The sequence below is a fragment of the Ochotona princeps genome, chromosome 30 (assembly GCF_030435755.1).
Source record: "Ochotona princeps isolate mOchPri1 chromosome 30, mOchPri1.hap1, whole genome shotgun sequence".
Classification (NCBI taxonomy): domain Eukaryota; kingdom Metazoa; phylum Chordata; class Mammalia; order Lagomorpha; family Ochotonidae; genus Ochotona; species Ochotona princeps.
In genome coordinates, this window is record NC_080861.1 from 18,515,049 (window position 1) to 18,531,153 (window position 16,105).

Here is a 16,105-nt window from a genome sequence, read left to right on the forward strand (position 1 = left end):
AAAACAACATGTAAATGTGACAGCTATCTCGGCAACTCTTCCACTTATCCTCTCCCAACCAGCCAACTGCTTGTCCATATCCAGAGACACCCCAGCTAAATCTTAGCCCTTGGGAAAAGGATCTGTGGCCTATTTGTTCAGTTGGCCTCCAGCATATTTTTTTCTCTGCCTTTAATGTTAATAGTCCCAATCTGCATCCATAAAGAATTTTCCAGATCCAAGTTCCAAGCGACCTCAATCATTCCCTGATCCAGACAGGTTAGGAGCCTAGCAGACTGTCCCCATGACCTTAAGGCTGCCTGGAAAAGTCTCCATGCAACATCTTGACCTTATATCATGTTGCATTAAACTTCTGCTGGTGGGGCTTGCATCTATAACCTCCACAGGCCCACCTCCAATCAACAGTGCCATAAATAGGCCCCTGGGATGCCCCTGTCTCAGTCAACCTGATCAGAATGGATTGAAAATTCTTGTCTAAGAGCCTTAAGCATTGTAGGGCTGTTGTGTGCCCGAGATGTCTGCAGGCTGCCTCTCTATTTTGTTACTGTTTGAGAAAACATAAGGCAGGGAGACATTTCCTCAATTCTCTGGACAGTATATATAGTGAGTAGTTTTTCTGATAGTTATATACCAGGGCGTTGCAGACATTCACACTTTGACACATCCCTTTACCCAATTGTTATATGTGCTAGGCTGTCTCCAAGATCTTGAAATACACACATGAACAGAGGTGAAAATTGTCTGTCCTTTGGAGGTTTTTTTTTGAGACGTTGAAAACCTACAAATAAAAACTGACTCTGTATACAATATAAGTTCATACTTCCTATACCCCCATGATGTAGCACACTGAAGATATTTCTGTGGTATCTCTGCCCCAAACACTTGAACCAAACTCTAGAGAAACATCAGATGAGTTCCCAATGAAGAACATTCTAGACAACTGCTCAATAGTCTTCAATTTAAAATGTCACAAAAGACAAAGAAACAGAGATATTATTCCTAGACAAATGAAACTAAAAGTACATGAAAATCTAGAACAAGGCAGAGTTCGAGATGAGACCCTGAAGCAGAATTTTTTAATTCTGTGAATACAGTTTCTAAAAGGTGAGTCTGAGTTACATAAACTGCATTGATGTTCATTTTTTATACTTATTTACATAGCAAAATGAGTTTGTTCTTGGGAAATATTCCTAGATTAAACTGGGCAGGTGATGTGGCACCTGCAAGCGTAAAATCTTAAACTCAGTGTGAAGAAGGCAGTAAGAGCTTGGATCAGGGCATGGAATGTGGCATGGGCACTGAGACTTAGATGGGGAGCAGCAGAACTCAGCAACCTGTGTGAAGAAAACTGCCCTAGGCAACACAGCATGTACAAGACAATTTAAACTAGGATTTTATTCTTCCCTCCCCATGGGACACACGCCAGGGTGCATGTCAGATACAATCTTGGATATGCCACAGAGCTGTCCTCCATGCAGCTCTTTGAGAGTACAATGGATAGCTCGAGGAGCAGGGTGTTTCACCTCAACAAGTTTTAGCTGAGCGCCAGGTGACTTTGCTAGACCTGCCATAACAAAACACCATGACAAAACACCTGAGCATCAAAACCAAGATTTAGATGCTAGTCCTTCTGAATACTGCAAGTATAAGATCAAAGTATTACTTTCTACTCCGAGGCCTCTACATGTTGCTGTCTTCTTACTGTGTCCTCACACAGTCCTTCCTCTTCTTTGGTGTCCAAGTTTTCTCTTCTGATGAGGACATCAATTAGTCTTGTTGGAACTTAAGCATTTCTCTGCAAATATTCTTTCCAAATAGAGTTACAGTGTGAGGTACTGCAGGCTCAGGCTTCAACTTAAGAATTTGGAAGGAGATACATTGCAATATGCATCTCTACTGCCAGACTTGCTGGCTGCAAGACGTCCCTGTGCATCAAACAGGGTTAGTGTGAAGGCCAAAAGACAATTCTTGTGAGACCCACATATGGGGTCTTATACACAGAAACAGCCCAATCATGACATGCTAGCGTAATTAATACCATTACTATTGGCCAGAAACCAAGCTGGAGGTTGGAAGTGGCCTCTACGTTTACAGGGGAGTCCAGAACTAGATGGAAGGAGGAGCAGTGGCACATCTCCATGCTGCCCACAGGAGAGAGTGCCCAGACTGAGCAAAAGAGAGGACTGGGAAAGATTCCAAAGGGAAGTTAAGCAGTCCAGGAGAACTAGGCATTTCTACCTCCACTGGAGTAGTAGCCATGGATCCTCCCTCTGTCCTCCAGGCAAAACAACAGCATTGGAGGTTCACACATCTTTGAAATTTGGGGGCTGCTCTTAGCCTGTCTGTTTGCTGGGAAGGAGAAAGCCTTCAGAATGAGCAACAGCCATTGAGAAGGTTCTTGTGTTACATGGTTAAGATTCTGGATATAACCTAGAAGGAAAAGGTAGAGACCATGATAGCTATGAAAGCATTTCAACAGTTGAATTATATCTTTTAAAGCCTGTGCATCCTCCGAGACTTGGAAGAATTTCCTTGACTAATCTAGTCCATATTGATAGCTACCATTTCTGACATATTAGACAGTGATCAAAACACTCCATGTACTGCTTGATAATATAAATATAGACTCTTCTGCCACCCTCGGATAGTTTTAAACATCACTACTTGTCTCTAGAATCAGATATTAGACTTCCTAAAAGTAGACTGTTACAAGTCTCTTGTATTCCTGTAAAGCACTGAATTGTCAGAGCTGGAAGCTAACTTAGCAACCACAGAACGCATCCATTTTGTTTTGTGATGAAACTTAAAACTTGACCAGGGGCAGACAGACATACAGGTGACAAAGCATACAGCTGATCCTGCTCATGATCTGAGAGTGATTTTGGTTTTTACCAGTTTTGCTCATTACCAGCTATGTGTTGCAGATGACTGTGGCAGAGCCAGGTAGATGTAAAGGAAATATGTCCGACTTTGATTTTTGTCATCCAAGCTAAAGCAAATGAGACCTGGGGATGTATTGTGTTTACCATAAAAGAAATCAGGCTACGGATGAATAAAAACATTGATGAGAATGATGGTCCTCATCTTACCCAATGCATTGCTCACTGTCAGCCTACTGAGCCCCAGGAACAACGTAGGGGTGAGGACAGGGCACATTCTGACAAGCCAAAGCATCAGCCAAGCTTGGAGAGCAGATGAAGTTGATCTATGTGGTGGACAGCTGGATTACAGGAGCTATGCCTCGCAAAGACTGTTAGACAACAGCATGACAATTATCTTACCTCCTCAACTCTTAAATATCATCCATTGGATTAATAATATCTTTTTCAGGAAAAAAAGGGGAAACAGTGCACATCTCCCTTGAAGACATAATTCTGTTTTAGAAATGTTAAGAAAAAAAAATGTTCATTCTACAAACAAGCATGTGGCCCACATAGGAGCATCAAATATGACACATTTGTGTGTCTGAGGTGCTTAGACGGCCTCATTTCAATACAGAAATAAAAGCCACTGCATCATTGGTGTGGTTTTAAATAGTCAAGTAAATATAGGCACAGACACAACTGATTTTATGGCAAAAATTCAGCAAGGTTGAACCTGAGCCCGCATGGTGGCTGTGCCCTGATTTACAGCCTGCGTGGGCAGGGACTCATTTACACCACAACCACCCATTTCCCACAGGGTGTGGATGTTAGATCCTGGCTGAAATGATTAAGTACATGCTGGTTAATTAGCCTGATGTGCTGCTGCAGAACACACTGGTAAATCAATGTGCTGCTGTTCTGGTCAACTTCAGGCGGAATTCTTGGTGTTCCATCACTCTCGTGATGTCAATTTCTTCTTTCCTAACTCATGGCTGCTAAAAACATGGTTGGACATGGCAACAGAATGGATAGTGGCTAAAATTCCTGCTGGCACCTTCTCTGGTCAAGGAGTTCAAGGATGGGATTGCTCCTTAAGAAAGTCCATCTGATTTCAGGGGCTTTGGAGTCACAGAGACATATGTATGGACCTTGCTAGCCATTGCACTTTGAGTTTTCAGGTGTCTGATTTTTCAGTGGCAAAATAAGACAATAACCTGAAAAGGATCCTGTATATCACCCGGTCGTCCTTCTATTGCATGCTGTTCAAATATACTCACTTTCCCATCTCTAAAAGCTCTTCTCCATTTTCCTTCTCTTCTGATTTTCAGTGCTTTCTCCCACCTTCTCTCCTCCCATTGCAACCAGAAGAGAAGGTCTGTGTCCAACCAGCACATACTCTATCACTTTTTCCTCCTCTCAGTCTCTCAGTAGGGTCTAGAGAAGACCCTGCTGCTTTGGGCGCTCTATCCTGCCAGTTCTTTTCTACATCACTCCAGCAATCTTTCTCTCTGTCTTTTTTTAAAAGGTGTATTTACTTTTGTTTGAAAGAGTTTACAGAGAGAGAAGGAGAAACAGAGAGAGAGAAGGACTTCCAGCTGTTGGTGCGCTCCTCCAATTGGCTGTAATGTCAGCAGTTGAGCCACATGGAAACCAGGAGCTTCTTCCCAGGTCTCCCATATGAGTGCAGGGTATTAAAAACTTCCAGCATCCTCTGCTGCTTCCCAGGCCATAAGCAGGAAGCTGACACAGAAGTGGGCAGCTGGGACATGAACTGGCATCCATATGGGATTCTAGAACCACAACGTGGAGGATTCACCTGCTTTGCCACTGTGCCAGCCTCCCTCCTCTCTCATAAACATCATCATGTTAAGAATATGCTGAAATAATCTCTCAAATCTACATGAAACATTTAATATAACTTTTTCCATGCTATATGCTGGTACTCCTCTACTTTACTGCCTACTGCATCTTCATTAATCTTCTTAGCAAGTCCTTCAAACTACCCTGGCTCATGGCCTCCACTACTTTCCCTTTAGTTTTTCTTTCTTGAAAACCTTCTCAACTAGGTTTTCACATTCTCCTCTTCACTGAATCTCCTACCATTAACGTTTCCTGAAGGCATTTTCCAAATGCCATGGCCAATCCCTGAAGCTCACGTTAGTTGACAATACTATACAATCATTTGAATCCTTTCATTTCTTTAGCCTCTAAAACCTTCTTTCTTTGGGTCTTCTCATGCACTGTTCTCTACTTGGTGAATGCCATTGTTTGTCCTCAACTCATCTCCACACCCTTGAGTTGGTGGAGCACTCCAAGGCTCTGTCCTCAGATCACTTCTCTTCAGTGTCTGTACTCACTGCCCACATACTGACATCATCTCGTCCCACGGCTACAAATGCCATCTATATGCTAATAACTCCAAAGTTATTGCCTGTGCCCAGACCTCACCCCTGGATCCCAAAACCGCACATCCACCTATCTTACTCCACTTGAATTCCAAAGAAGTCTTCCCCTCCTCTCACCCAGCTGCTCTGGCCAAAGATGTTTTAGATAGCTCATACTTCCACATCCAATTCCCCAACAAATTCAATCAGTTCTACCTTCCAAATGTAGCGTAAACTCAGCCATATCTTCTCGTAACTGTTCTAGAACAAGCCAGAATTACTTCTCATCAGAATTTCTGCAGGAGTCTTCCATGCTATTATATGTTTTCTACATGGTGTAAAGTAATCCTTTGAAAATGCAAGGTAGGCTCTGTCACTCTCTGCCCCAAGCCGCCAGCTTTAAGGTAATATCAAAGCCTGGGGCCTGACCTACAAGACCTGGCATGAAAAGTTTCCTTTGGCATCTGCCCTCTCTCCCACCTCTTTCCTCTCCAGACACTCCTGGTGTTTCTCAGACTCATCAACTTTGCTCTCTTGTTGGGGCCTCTGTTGTTGTTGATTTTTCCACTATCTGGAATGCACTTTTTAAAACAATGAGGTTCTCTTTTTTCTGTTTTGGTTTTTGTTTTGCATGTCTCCAATGGAGTTCATATACTCTGATATCTTCCATGACTCCACTCACTCAACTCTCACCCATCGGAGAAGCCTTCTGGTCAGCTTTTTTTCTTCTCTTTTTTAAAGATGGACATATTTATTTATTCAAATGGCAGAGTTACAGAGAGACAGACAGACAGAGAAATCTAAGAGATCTGTCCACTGCTTTACTCCCCTAAATGGATGCAGTGGCCAGAGATGGTTGGTTCAAAACAGAGCTTCTTCAAGGTTTCCCATGTAATAATAGGCACCCAAACACTCGGGCCATCTTCCACTGCTTTGCCAGGTGCCTGAGCAGGGAGTCAGATCAGAAGTGGAGCAACCAGGTCTCAAAACAGTGCCTATTGGGATGCTCCATGCTATGGCTTCACTTGCTGTGTCACAGCGATGACTATCAGGGTCATCTTCTTCTAAGGTCTGGCTTTGTTTTTATTTTCCTTTGTGTCCCCACACCTACTCACCCAATGGATGATATATATCTCTGATGATTTATTTGTTTTCTGTCACTACTCCCTAAACACTAAGCACTACAGTATCACCTCAAAGTCTAGGCCTGTGCTGTCTCAAAGTAGTTCCCCTATATATAATGATTGAATTATTTAATGACTCCCCTACTCAAAAGGATAACTTCATGTAGTAGGGTACATGGTTTTGATGTGCACAATGAGGTGCTCAAGAATGTTTCTTTATTACTGTTACAATAAAAGAAATGAAGCTGGGCTGCGGCAGTGGCACAGGGAGGCTGATCATGGTGTGACGATTATGATGGCCAGGGCTTGTTTTTCATCCTGCATTTCCTATGTTCCCTTCTGGTCTCTGGCTTCCAGGACTATCTACCGACAGTACCATCCTTTCAGGTCATTTCTAGTATTTCAAATATCTATTTATTTTACTTGAAAGAATTACAGAGGGAGAAAAGGAGAGACAGAGAGAAAGATCTTCCATCTCCTGGATCACTCCACCAAATGGCTGCAGCATTCAGAGCTGAGCTGATCTGAACCCAGGAGTCAGGAACTTCTTCCAGCTCTCCAACATGGGCACAGGAGCCCAAGGCCTTGGGCCCTCCTCCACTGCTTTCCTAGGCCATAAGCAGCTGGAACATAAACCAATGCCCATAGAGGATGCTGGTGCTGCAAAGAATTAGCCCCCAGTTCTTTAACTTGCAGGCATTCCTTTTATATGGTGTGCTGGAATAAGAAACAGCCAACTGGATTGCAAACAAACCCTCCAGCTCTAGAAGCACACTCTGCCAGTGGCCTAACACCACTTTCAGCCACACTCCACAGGGCAAGGAAAAATGCTGCAGGTGCTCCAAGCATGATACTTACATATCATGTGTACAACTCCAGGGAACACAGAGAACCCAGCTAAGGAGGCACTGAAGCTGGATCCACAGTCCTGGCTGCCCGTTGCCACTGACCTTCCCTTGACATATGGGCCTCCATCTGTATAGATCATGCAGAATTGTTAGACAGCTTTCCCATGACATTCACACTAGTGCCTGGGCATAATCAGGGTAGGTGTTATTCTGTTTTTGTGATCCAATTACCCAACGTATTGAACAAGCAAAACTCAGTGAGCAGCAAATGGAACACAACTTTAGTTTTTCCTTGTGATGGCATTTGCTTTGACAAACCTCTCTCTCCTAATGGTGCACATCCAGCAACAAATTATTGTAGCAGATTCCTGGACCTCATTGTGACTTTGATGTTAAAAGTCTGGCTAAGATAAAACTCCAGTGATAAGGAAGCTCTCCTTCATCTAGAACCACTTCCTGTGGCCTGAAAGGCTTGGGAGCAAAAGGGGTTGTTCTGTTCCTTGGCTGATTCCCCTCAATGGAGTTCAGTCTCAATGGCAAGTGACTGATTGGTTCAAAGCTCCCTTTCATGTGGCTTCTTCAGAAATTATACCTTCTTCAGTATAAATGCTATGTGCCTAGGGGCTCCTGACATCTCTCCAAGATTAGTCAGGCTGTAGTAGGATGCACCACAGTGACGGAGAAACCCAGGGTGATCCAGGGATGTCTTCATTCTCCTCCTCCTCCTCCATTTCCTCCTCCTCTTTCCTTTGGGAGTTCTGTTTGAACCATAAGGCACAGGAAAAGAGGCAAGAGACTGAGCTGGCCCACTATTTCTAATGTTGCTGCCTAGGTTTTTGCTACTGCTCTAGAGAACATTTTTTGGCTAATGGCGTCTCATTGTTGACCCTAGTAGGGCCTTTCTAGGGATTTCTGCAGGGCCACTCCACTTCAGAACTCCCTGAACTGGAGAAGTGGCTTTGCACAGCCACCCAGCTTCAAGTAGGTACAGAAGAACAGTACCATCCCATGCCATGGAGGTGGGGGGAACAGCATTGCATCAGTCCTCCACTGCCATGCCCACGCGAAAGACACACAACTCAATGGCTTAGGACTCCAGTCACCTCTTTCACTGATGAGTGGGTGAGCTCACTCACCTGAACAATTCTGCTGGCCTCTTCTACACGCCTTTCCATCTGAAAGGCATCAGGATAGTTCTAGATCTGGGTTATCCCTGGAGTAGTGGGGCGGGGCCTTTTGGACTAATGTCTCTCCTAATCCCTTGGGCTGCCTTAGGTTTGTTCACCTGGTAGCTTGACAGGTTTCCAAACTGATGTTGGATACCTGCCAGACCTCTTCTGGCCTGTACTTGGTATCCATTTGAAATAGTATCTGCTCCATTCTATTGGTCAAATCTCAAATCCAACAAGATTCACAAAGTGAGGATAAGCTCCACTTTTGATGGGAGCAGTTGCCCAATTGCATTGCAAAGGAGCATGGGTAAGGAGAACGAGCAGAAATTGTGACCTCTCTGTGTGTTCCCCTAAGCACCAATGATCATCACAGCTCTCTGGTCTTCTGAGGCAGAAAGTTGTGCATTCTACTAAAGTGGCTATGCATAATGAGGACATGTCAACTCATCTACACAGGGAGTCTGCCCACACTAATGAATACCCTGATCAGAATAAAATATGGAGCACTTTTCTGTCAACAGATATGAGCCCTAGCCGAGTCCTAGACATTCACTTTAAGCAACAGGACACTACTGAAAATATAAAGATTCACTGAAGGCAGTACAGCAAGTACATGCTGTATTTTTTTTATGTAGACAGAAGGAAAACCTCCTAAGGCCAGGTGACAACAAAGCATAGTACATGTGGGACTTGGCCAAGACCACTGTTCATGAAAGGCAGAGCAAGGGAGATGATGGTGCAACCTGTCACTGTTATCAGCAGGGCTCCAGAGTCCATCAGTCTGTGGAGCCTATGGCAAGGAGCTTTCTTTGAGACCAAAGAACCAAGGAAAGCTTTTGAAGGATTGTGAACAAGAGGCTCACAAGTTCACATCTGTGATTGCACAAGGTTTCTGTGGCTTCAAGTGAAGAACAGACTAGAGCTGTAGATCAGATTCAAATCCGGATCTTTCAGCAGCAATTGCTTTTGTACTTTATGAGACTCAGGGTTAAAGATGAAAAGTGCTAGTTTCCCACAAATAAATACAAAAATTAGGGCCAGGGGAAACACCAAGACTATTTGACATCGTGTCCCACCCCCACATACACACACACACACGGGATAGTGTGCAGTGTAGGGCGATTGCCAGACCTAAGTGCACTGGCTTGTGTTCTGTGGACAGCTGAACCAGATTGGCTTTGAGTCCTACAGTGGCCTCCTTTGTAGTGCTGGATGCAAAGGCAGGTGGCTGCTAGCTAGGCAACAAAAAGAAAGAGCCTCTGTGCTTACATCATTTCCAACAATCCAAATCCAGTAGGCAAATAGTATCCAGAGCCCAGTGCTATGAAACTCTTTGAATGTGCATTGGTGGGAACTTGAGGAGGAGCAGGGAGCAGGTGCAAAGCTGGACTAGAACCTCTTTCGGATGGTCTGGCCTTGCCTCAATGGGTCCAGTGAGGTGCCGCTGCGTTCCCTCCTCAGTGTGCATTGGCATTGCCACATCCACACGGGGACACACAGGAGCCCCTTTGGTCCTGATGATGCAAGTGAGAACTGTGCAGTGCATGGAACAGACCTCACCCCCACAGCATGAGTCTGCATGATTGATCGTAAGAGAGACTGTTCTGTCATTGCATTGCAGCTCCAGAAACTAAAACGATCACTTTCTTTCAAGACCAAGAGTTTACGCAGCAAAAGTGCCGACAACTTCTTCCAGCAAACCAACAGCGATGTGAAGCTGCATGCGGACGTGTTGAATGAGGTCAGCCCCAGCTCCAGCCCACTGCCTGCTCTGGGAAGTCTCTCCTCCCCTCCCACCAGGGCAGGCCTGCACCCAAGCAGCGGAAAAGCCCATGCCTTCCAGGAGCACATCTTCAAGAAACCCACTTTCTGTGATGTCTGCAACCACATGATCGTGGGTAAGCCCTTCTCCTGTCCCCTTCCCCAGGGCCAGGCGCCAAAAGCCTTAGAGGTTTTCATGCAGGGAGACTAACAGAGGGCAAAAGTTGTGTACAGGGAAGGGAAACAGGCCAGGGCAGAAGGAAAAGTTGTATTGCGTAACCAAGCTATAACCAAAATGTCAACTTCTGCCCCAGGGAGTTCCATAGACCTTTCAAGTTGTCCTGAGTTGAGTTGGAAGTCGGGTCTTTGCATACCTGCATCAATCAACCTATTGTTACATAGTCCATTGCTTCCCCAAGAGGCCACTATTTCACACTGCTGAACTTTGACCTATCCTTGATTTCCCACAGATGACTGTCTTCATTTTCCAAACACCATTGTCAACTCACAAAATTCCAGAGCCTACAATATACTGAACGTTCCCTCTCACCCAAGTATCTTTTGACCAGCTGTGGCTTGGCTGATTTAGACTCTGCTCTATTGCTGCAACTTCCCTCTGGTTCTTATCTTTTCCTTTTCCCTTGGACCTGTTCACTAGCCACATCATGCTGTCATGACGATGATAAGGGGAAGCATGCCATGCATAAGACCTTGGGCTGGAGGTAGAACCCTGTGACTTCTGCTACAAGTCTTCTTCTGACTTCTACTAATTACACTAAGTGATGTGGTCAAGCCTGCCAGAAATCCTTCCACGTCTAGTAGCAGAGACTTGAAAGCTGCTGTCATAAGGCATGGATACAGGAAGCCATAAAGAACAGGGTCAGGAATCCAGTCTACCTACTTGGGTAGTCTTTGGGTTATTGATGCTTTTTTGTCTGTTCTGTAGATTCTGCTAACTTTCTGAGTCCCCACATGCCCACTTCAGTTCTGTATCTAGAACTGATGCCTGCTAACTGACTATCAGTAGAAGGGAGTGTAGCTCAACCTATTCTCCATTCCAAAGACTAAGGCAAAGCTTGTTTTCTGTGAATGCTTAGCTCCTAAAGCTGATGTGTGACTTTAAACATCCACACAAATTTCACCAGGTCTTCTCAATGCAGTGCTGTCATAATTCTTAAATAGAGGCAGGGGGTGGTGTTAAGTATCTATTGTGAAATTCATTGTGATAAAGGTGAAAAGACCAACTGGAGCCTGTGTTTCAACAAGTGAGCAATGGAAATAATTTCACCCCCTTGTGGACTCAATGCACAGGACTTAAACATTCCCTGATAAGGGAGTCTAATGGACCCATTTTTCTTGCCAAAACCTCACCTCTTGTCCCCGTGTGTATCACCTAAAAGCCTGTTTCCTTCAAGCCCAGATTATCTTCAGTTTCTATGCCATGGGGAAAGGCTATCTGCTATTCACCCTTAGAATGATGTTTCAGATAAATGTAGTAAAGCTCCATACACACCCACACACCTTAGTTTTTCACCTTTCTACTTAGAAGCAGCGGTTTTATACTCAAGGTCAAGAAAAAAAATTGAATGTCATTCGTGTGTTATCCAACTGATGAATACCACTTTAAAAATGAAATAACTTGGGGGCTGGGGTTGTTGCACAGAGGATTTAGTCACTCCTTGACATGCCAGCATCCCATAAATACACTGGTTCCAGTTTCGGCTGGTCCACTTTCAATCCAACTCTCAGCTCATGTCCTGGGAAAACAACAGAAGATGACCCAAGTACTTAGGCCCCTGACACCCATGTGAGGGACCAGCATGGAGTTTCTGGCTCTTGGCTTCAGAATGGCCCTGCTCCAGTCAATATGGCCATTTTGGATTTGAATGAGTCAAAAGATTTCTGTCTTGCTCTCACCTTCATTTTCACTCTTGCTCTATGGCTCTCCCTGTTTCAGTATAACTCTAACTTTGAAATAAAAAAAAAATAGACCTTGAAACTAATATGAATCAAGGCCAGTCAATGTGGTATAGTGAAACCATTTGCTGGAATTCCATGTGGGCGCGAGCTCAAATCCCAACTGCTCCACTTCCAATTCAGCAAATAATAATCCAAATGCTTGGACTCCTACATACATGTTGGAGACCCAGGAGACACTTCCAGTTCCTGGCTTAAGCCTGGCTCAGCCCTGGCACTACAGACATTTGGGCAGTGGACCAGCAAACAGAAATTTGCTCTCTCTCATTCTCTCTTTGCTTCTACTTTTCTCTTCATAACACTGACTTTCAAATAAATAAGTCTTGAAAATAAAGTAAATCTGACAAGCTGTCTACAATGTCTCCAAGCTTGAATAGATTCTCAGTTTTCCAAGGCTTCATATTGTTCTTACTGACTCCTATATTTTTCAATTGGAAATGTTACAAATTCACAAAACCACTCACCAATGAAAATAGACCGTGACCCTGGCTTCATTCATCACATATCCATCCCTAATTTCCTTAGCTCCCCGATGCCAACTTTTCTCTTACCTTTGGACTTGACATTTGAAATCCCACCCTTCCAGATTCCTTGAGTGAAGCAAGCATTGGAGCTTTCCCTAGAGCTCAACTCAATTGGTAGGGTCTTGCCACTGTTTGTCATCAGCTCTTCAGATCAACTCTTCCAAAAAGATCATCAATCTAGCCATTCAGGGAGATGTGAGAGAAGTAAGCAGTCAATGGTGCCTTCCAATTTCAATGTTGAATGCTCCCACCTTTGGGAGAAATCTGAACATCCGCTATACTGGCTTGGGTGAAAGCATTGCCCCCACGAAGAAGAATCACTCTTCTTGCCATTCTTAAGTTTAGCTAATGCGAAACAAGGGTAGGTGGACGCATATTCTCTTTGTATTGCCTAAATATATTTCATCTCTGGCACTCTGCCTTTGCATTGAGTTAACCTCCTGCAATGACTCATTTCAAGGACGCATTGGATCTGTGTGATAATCTTCTCATTGACATTCCCTACCTTGATGAGTCAGCATATGCTATTCATGTAGCTAACTCAGTGCCTAAATCTACTCAGTCAACTAAGAATTTTCCTTTTTTTGTTTTGTTTTGTTCTGTTTATTGCCAGGTACCTTGTTTCCCTACCATCTTAAGTAAGTTTGTTTTGTTTTGTTTTGTTTTGTTTTGTTTTTAGTTTGAGGCCACTTAGAAGGCACTGGGTATGAAACAGATTCCTATTTTCTGAGCAGAAAATTAGCAAAATGGCTGAATTCCATCACTTGCACAGTTGTTGTCCAGAGAATCATTCACTGTCATCACTCTCCAATCAGCAACCTCTGAACAAAATTAAAAAGATATTATTTTACAGAAGAATCTAGAAGTAGAACCTGAGACCAGGATCCCTATGAAAGTGGCTTATTGTGGGAGCATCTTCAGGAGAAGGAGAATCCGTGAGGCTAGGGTGAGTAGGGAAGGTACCAAGAGAGCTGCTGAGGAACTCCACCCTGGGGCAAGAGACTAGCCTGTACATATTTGTCATTTGGGCAGTGGCCGAGGCTGCATGAGGGAGTGACCCCTCAGGCAAGAAGCATCTCATTTGGCCAAAGATAATTCTCTGAAAAAAGAAAATGAAGAAGTGTATATGTCACTCACAGCCACAGAACTAATATGGCAAATGAGAAATGTACAAGGTACCAATACATCCACTACCTCTACAAGATGCTGTATAAAAACACCCTCTCCTCAAGAGTGAATTTAAAATGCAAATGAGCCTTGGAATGGTTGTACCTATGACATCATTACTGTGATGATGCATACAAGGAAATACTATATTATGCCGAGTCCCAGACCTTGGCTGCTGTGTTCTTGACCATGAATTTAATTGTTTCCTGACCTGATCTAACCCTATTGCTCAAAAAAAATCTATTATAAGCCATCAACCCAAACAGTTAACACACACTGTGTGTGTTGACACACATACAAGCATAAGGACATGGAACTAAAATTACAAAGCCATGTTTGATCACTAATGTAGTTGTCTCAGATGAGAAAGGCCATACAGAGATCAAGGAAGGTTTTAAACATCAAATGTCAAGTCTGTATATTTACAGAATGGAAAATTGAAACCATGAGGTGTTGTCTGTTTAACTGGACAGTTGTTTTAGGGACTGTACAGTTTGTAAATAACAAATACGAATGTACCCAGGATCGATTTAAAAAAAAAATAGATACTCTCCTTGGGGCCACAATTTGTTTCCATCTTACCGTAGAGTACCTAGAACTCAATGAATTTGTGAGACTGTTACTCTGCAGGGGCCAGACATTATCTGATAATTTTCTATTAGAAGACAAAAATAGAATAAAATTCTGAGTCCCCATAGAGGCAAGTCCCTCTTGACTTTTGTTTGTTGGACATTTGGCTGTTATGACAGAATCGTGATTCGAGGCACAGAAGTTTAAATGAAGATGGTGACTCTGTAGGATGAGCAGTGTTTGCAGGAGATAATGATCTTTGGGGTGCATGGCTGTTGTCTTCATTCAATACTGAGAAAGGTGTCATATAAGAGAGGGTTTCCACTGTTGATGGGATCTCCAGTGCACTTGATGGATGAATAACACAATGAGGCAGACTTCAAGACATTAACAGAAACAGCTTCTTCAGCTACCTCCCAAATTAGGCTTATTGGGTTTGTGGAAGGGATAAGGCTGTATCATACAGTCCCTTTGGACACCCCCAACACATGGGAGTCCAGAGTCCTGGAAATGACTCAGAGGTCTTCAGTAGAGAACAGAGCCAATGGATAAGGCAACTGAATTGTAACAACGGACTTCTCTCTTCACATTCCCTTTCCCTAATTCCTTTTAGCTGCTTTTGAAAATCATTTGGCCTGTAATGCCTTCAGTGCACATAACTCAGAGAGACTTTCCAATGGTTGCAACAGCAAATTCATTAGAGTTATTAAGACTTCAATAGCAGATCCAATGTTCTCACAGAAATTAGCAAATATAAATAGCACGGCTAAATATGCATGGCTTGTACCTTGCACCTTTCAGTGAAATGAGCACAAAATACTTTCAAATTGTAATCTGCTGTTACTTTTTTTGAAATTTAATGTGTGCAGCCAAGTACTGCATATTTTAAGAAATATCTCATTAACTGTTATTTAAATAGGGACCATTCTGTGGCATACTGAGCTAATCCTCCACCTGCTGTGGCAGCATCCCATAGAGGAACTGATTCTAATCCCAGCTGTTTCACTTCTGAGACGGTTCCCTGCTTATGGCCTGGGAAAGCAGCAGAGAATGGTTCAAAGCCTTGGGCCACTGTGGGAGACCTGGAAGCAGCTCCTTGCTCTAAACTTCAGAGTGACCCAGCTCTGGCTATTGCAGCCACTTGGGGAGTGAACCAGTGGATAAATGATCCCTTTCTGTGTCTGTAACTCTGGCTTTCAAGTAGAATAAGTAAATTAAATCTTTTAAAAATATTTACATGAAAATATCAACCACCTTTTTTTCTAACGAAGATTGAGCAGCAGTAAACGGTGGCAATGATAGCATCTGACGTAGAAGTAGAAACAGCAGTTGTTCTAGGGGACAGTACTGGGCTTTGGAGCATCTCAGGTGACCTGCATGCCAGTCTTGAAAATGTGAAACATTGGGACCTGCTACTAAAAGAGAAGGCAGGTCAATAGCAGGCGGAAATGCCCACTCTCACCACGTTTCTCACTACTCTGCAACAAACATTCTGTCCTCCCATGTCCAATGCTCCAACCCTTTATTCTTCCTTCTAGAACAGCTGGGATAGCTCCTTCTTTCGTCTGTCTTTCACCAAGCCCATCCTAAATCTCTCCCAATGAGAATGTTGCCCCCATTCTGTGTCAATCACTTAGATTTCTGTGAATTTTCACATCATTTCTCCAACAGCCCAGACTGTGGGAAGTTCGTTGAGGACAGAATCAAACTGTAA

General features: G+C 43.6%; 1 protein-coding gene across 5 annotated transcripts in view; it reads left to right on the forward strand.

Annotated features, from left to right (window-relative positions):
• Positions 1 to 16,105, forward strand: part of STAC (SH3 and cysteine rich domain) — a 132,096-nt gene that overhangs the window by 44,791 nt on the left and 71,200 nt on the right. For 2 of the 5 annotated variants that reach the window (XM_058657138.1, XM_058657140.1), the window contains exons 2-3: positions 10,014 to 10,290; positions 10,624 to 10,707. The exons of 1 other annotated variant lie outside the window; for it this stretch is intronic. In XM_058657138.1, the coding sequence (XP_058513121.1) occupies positions 10,014 to 10,290; positions 10,624 to 10,707 (361 nt within the window). The remainder of the gene's footprint in view (positions 1 to 10,013; positions 10,291 to 10,623; positions 10,708 to 16,105) is intronic. 2 more of the 5 variants (XM_058657139.1, XM_004588229.4) reach the window with 2 other exon arrangements.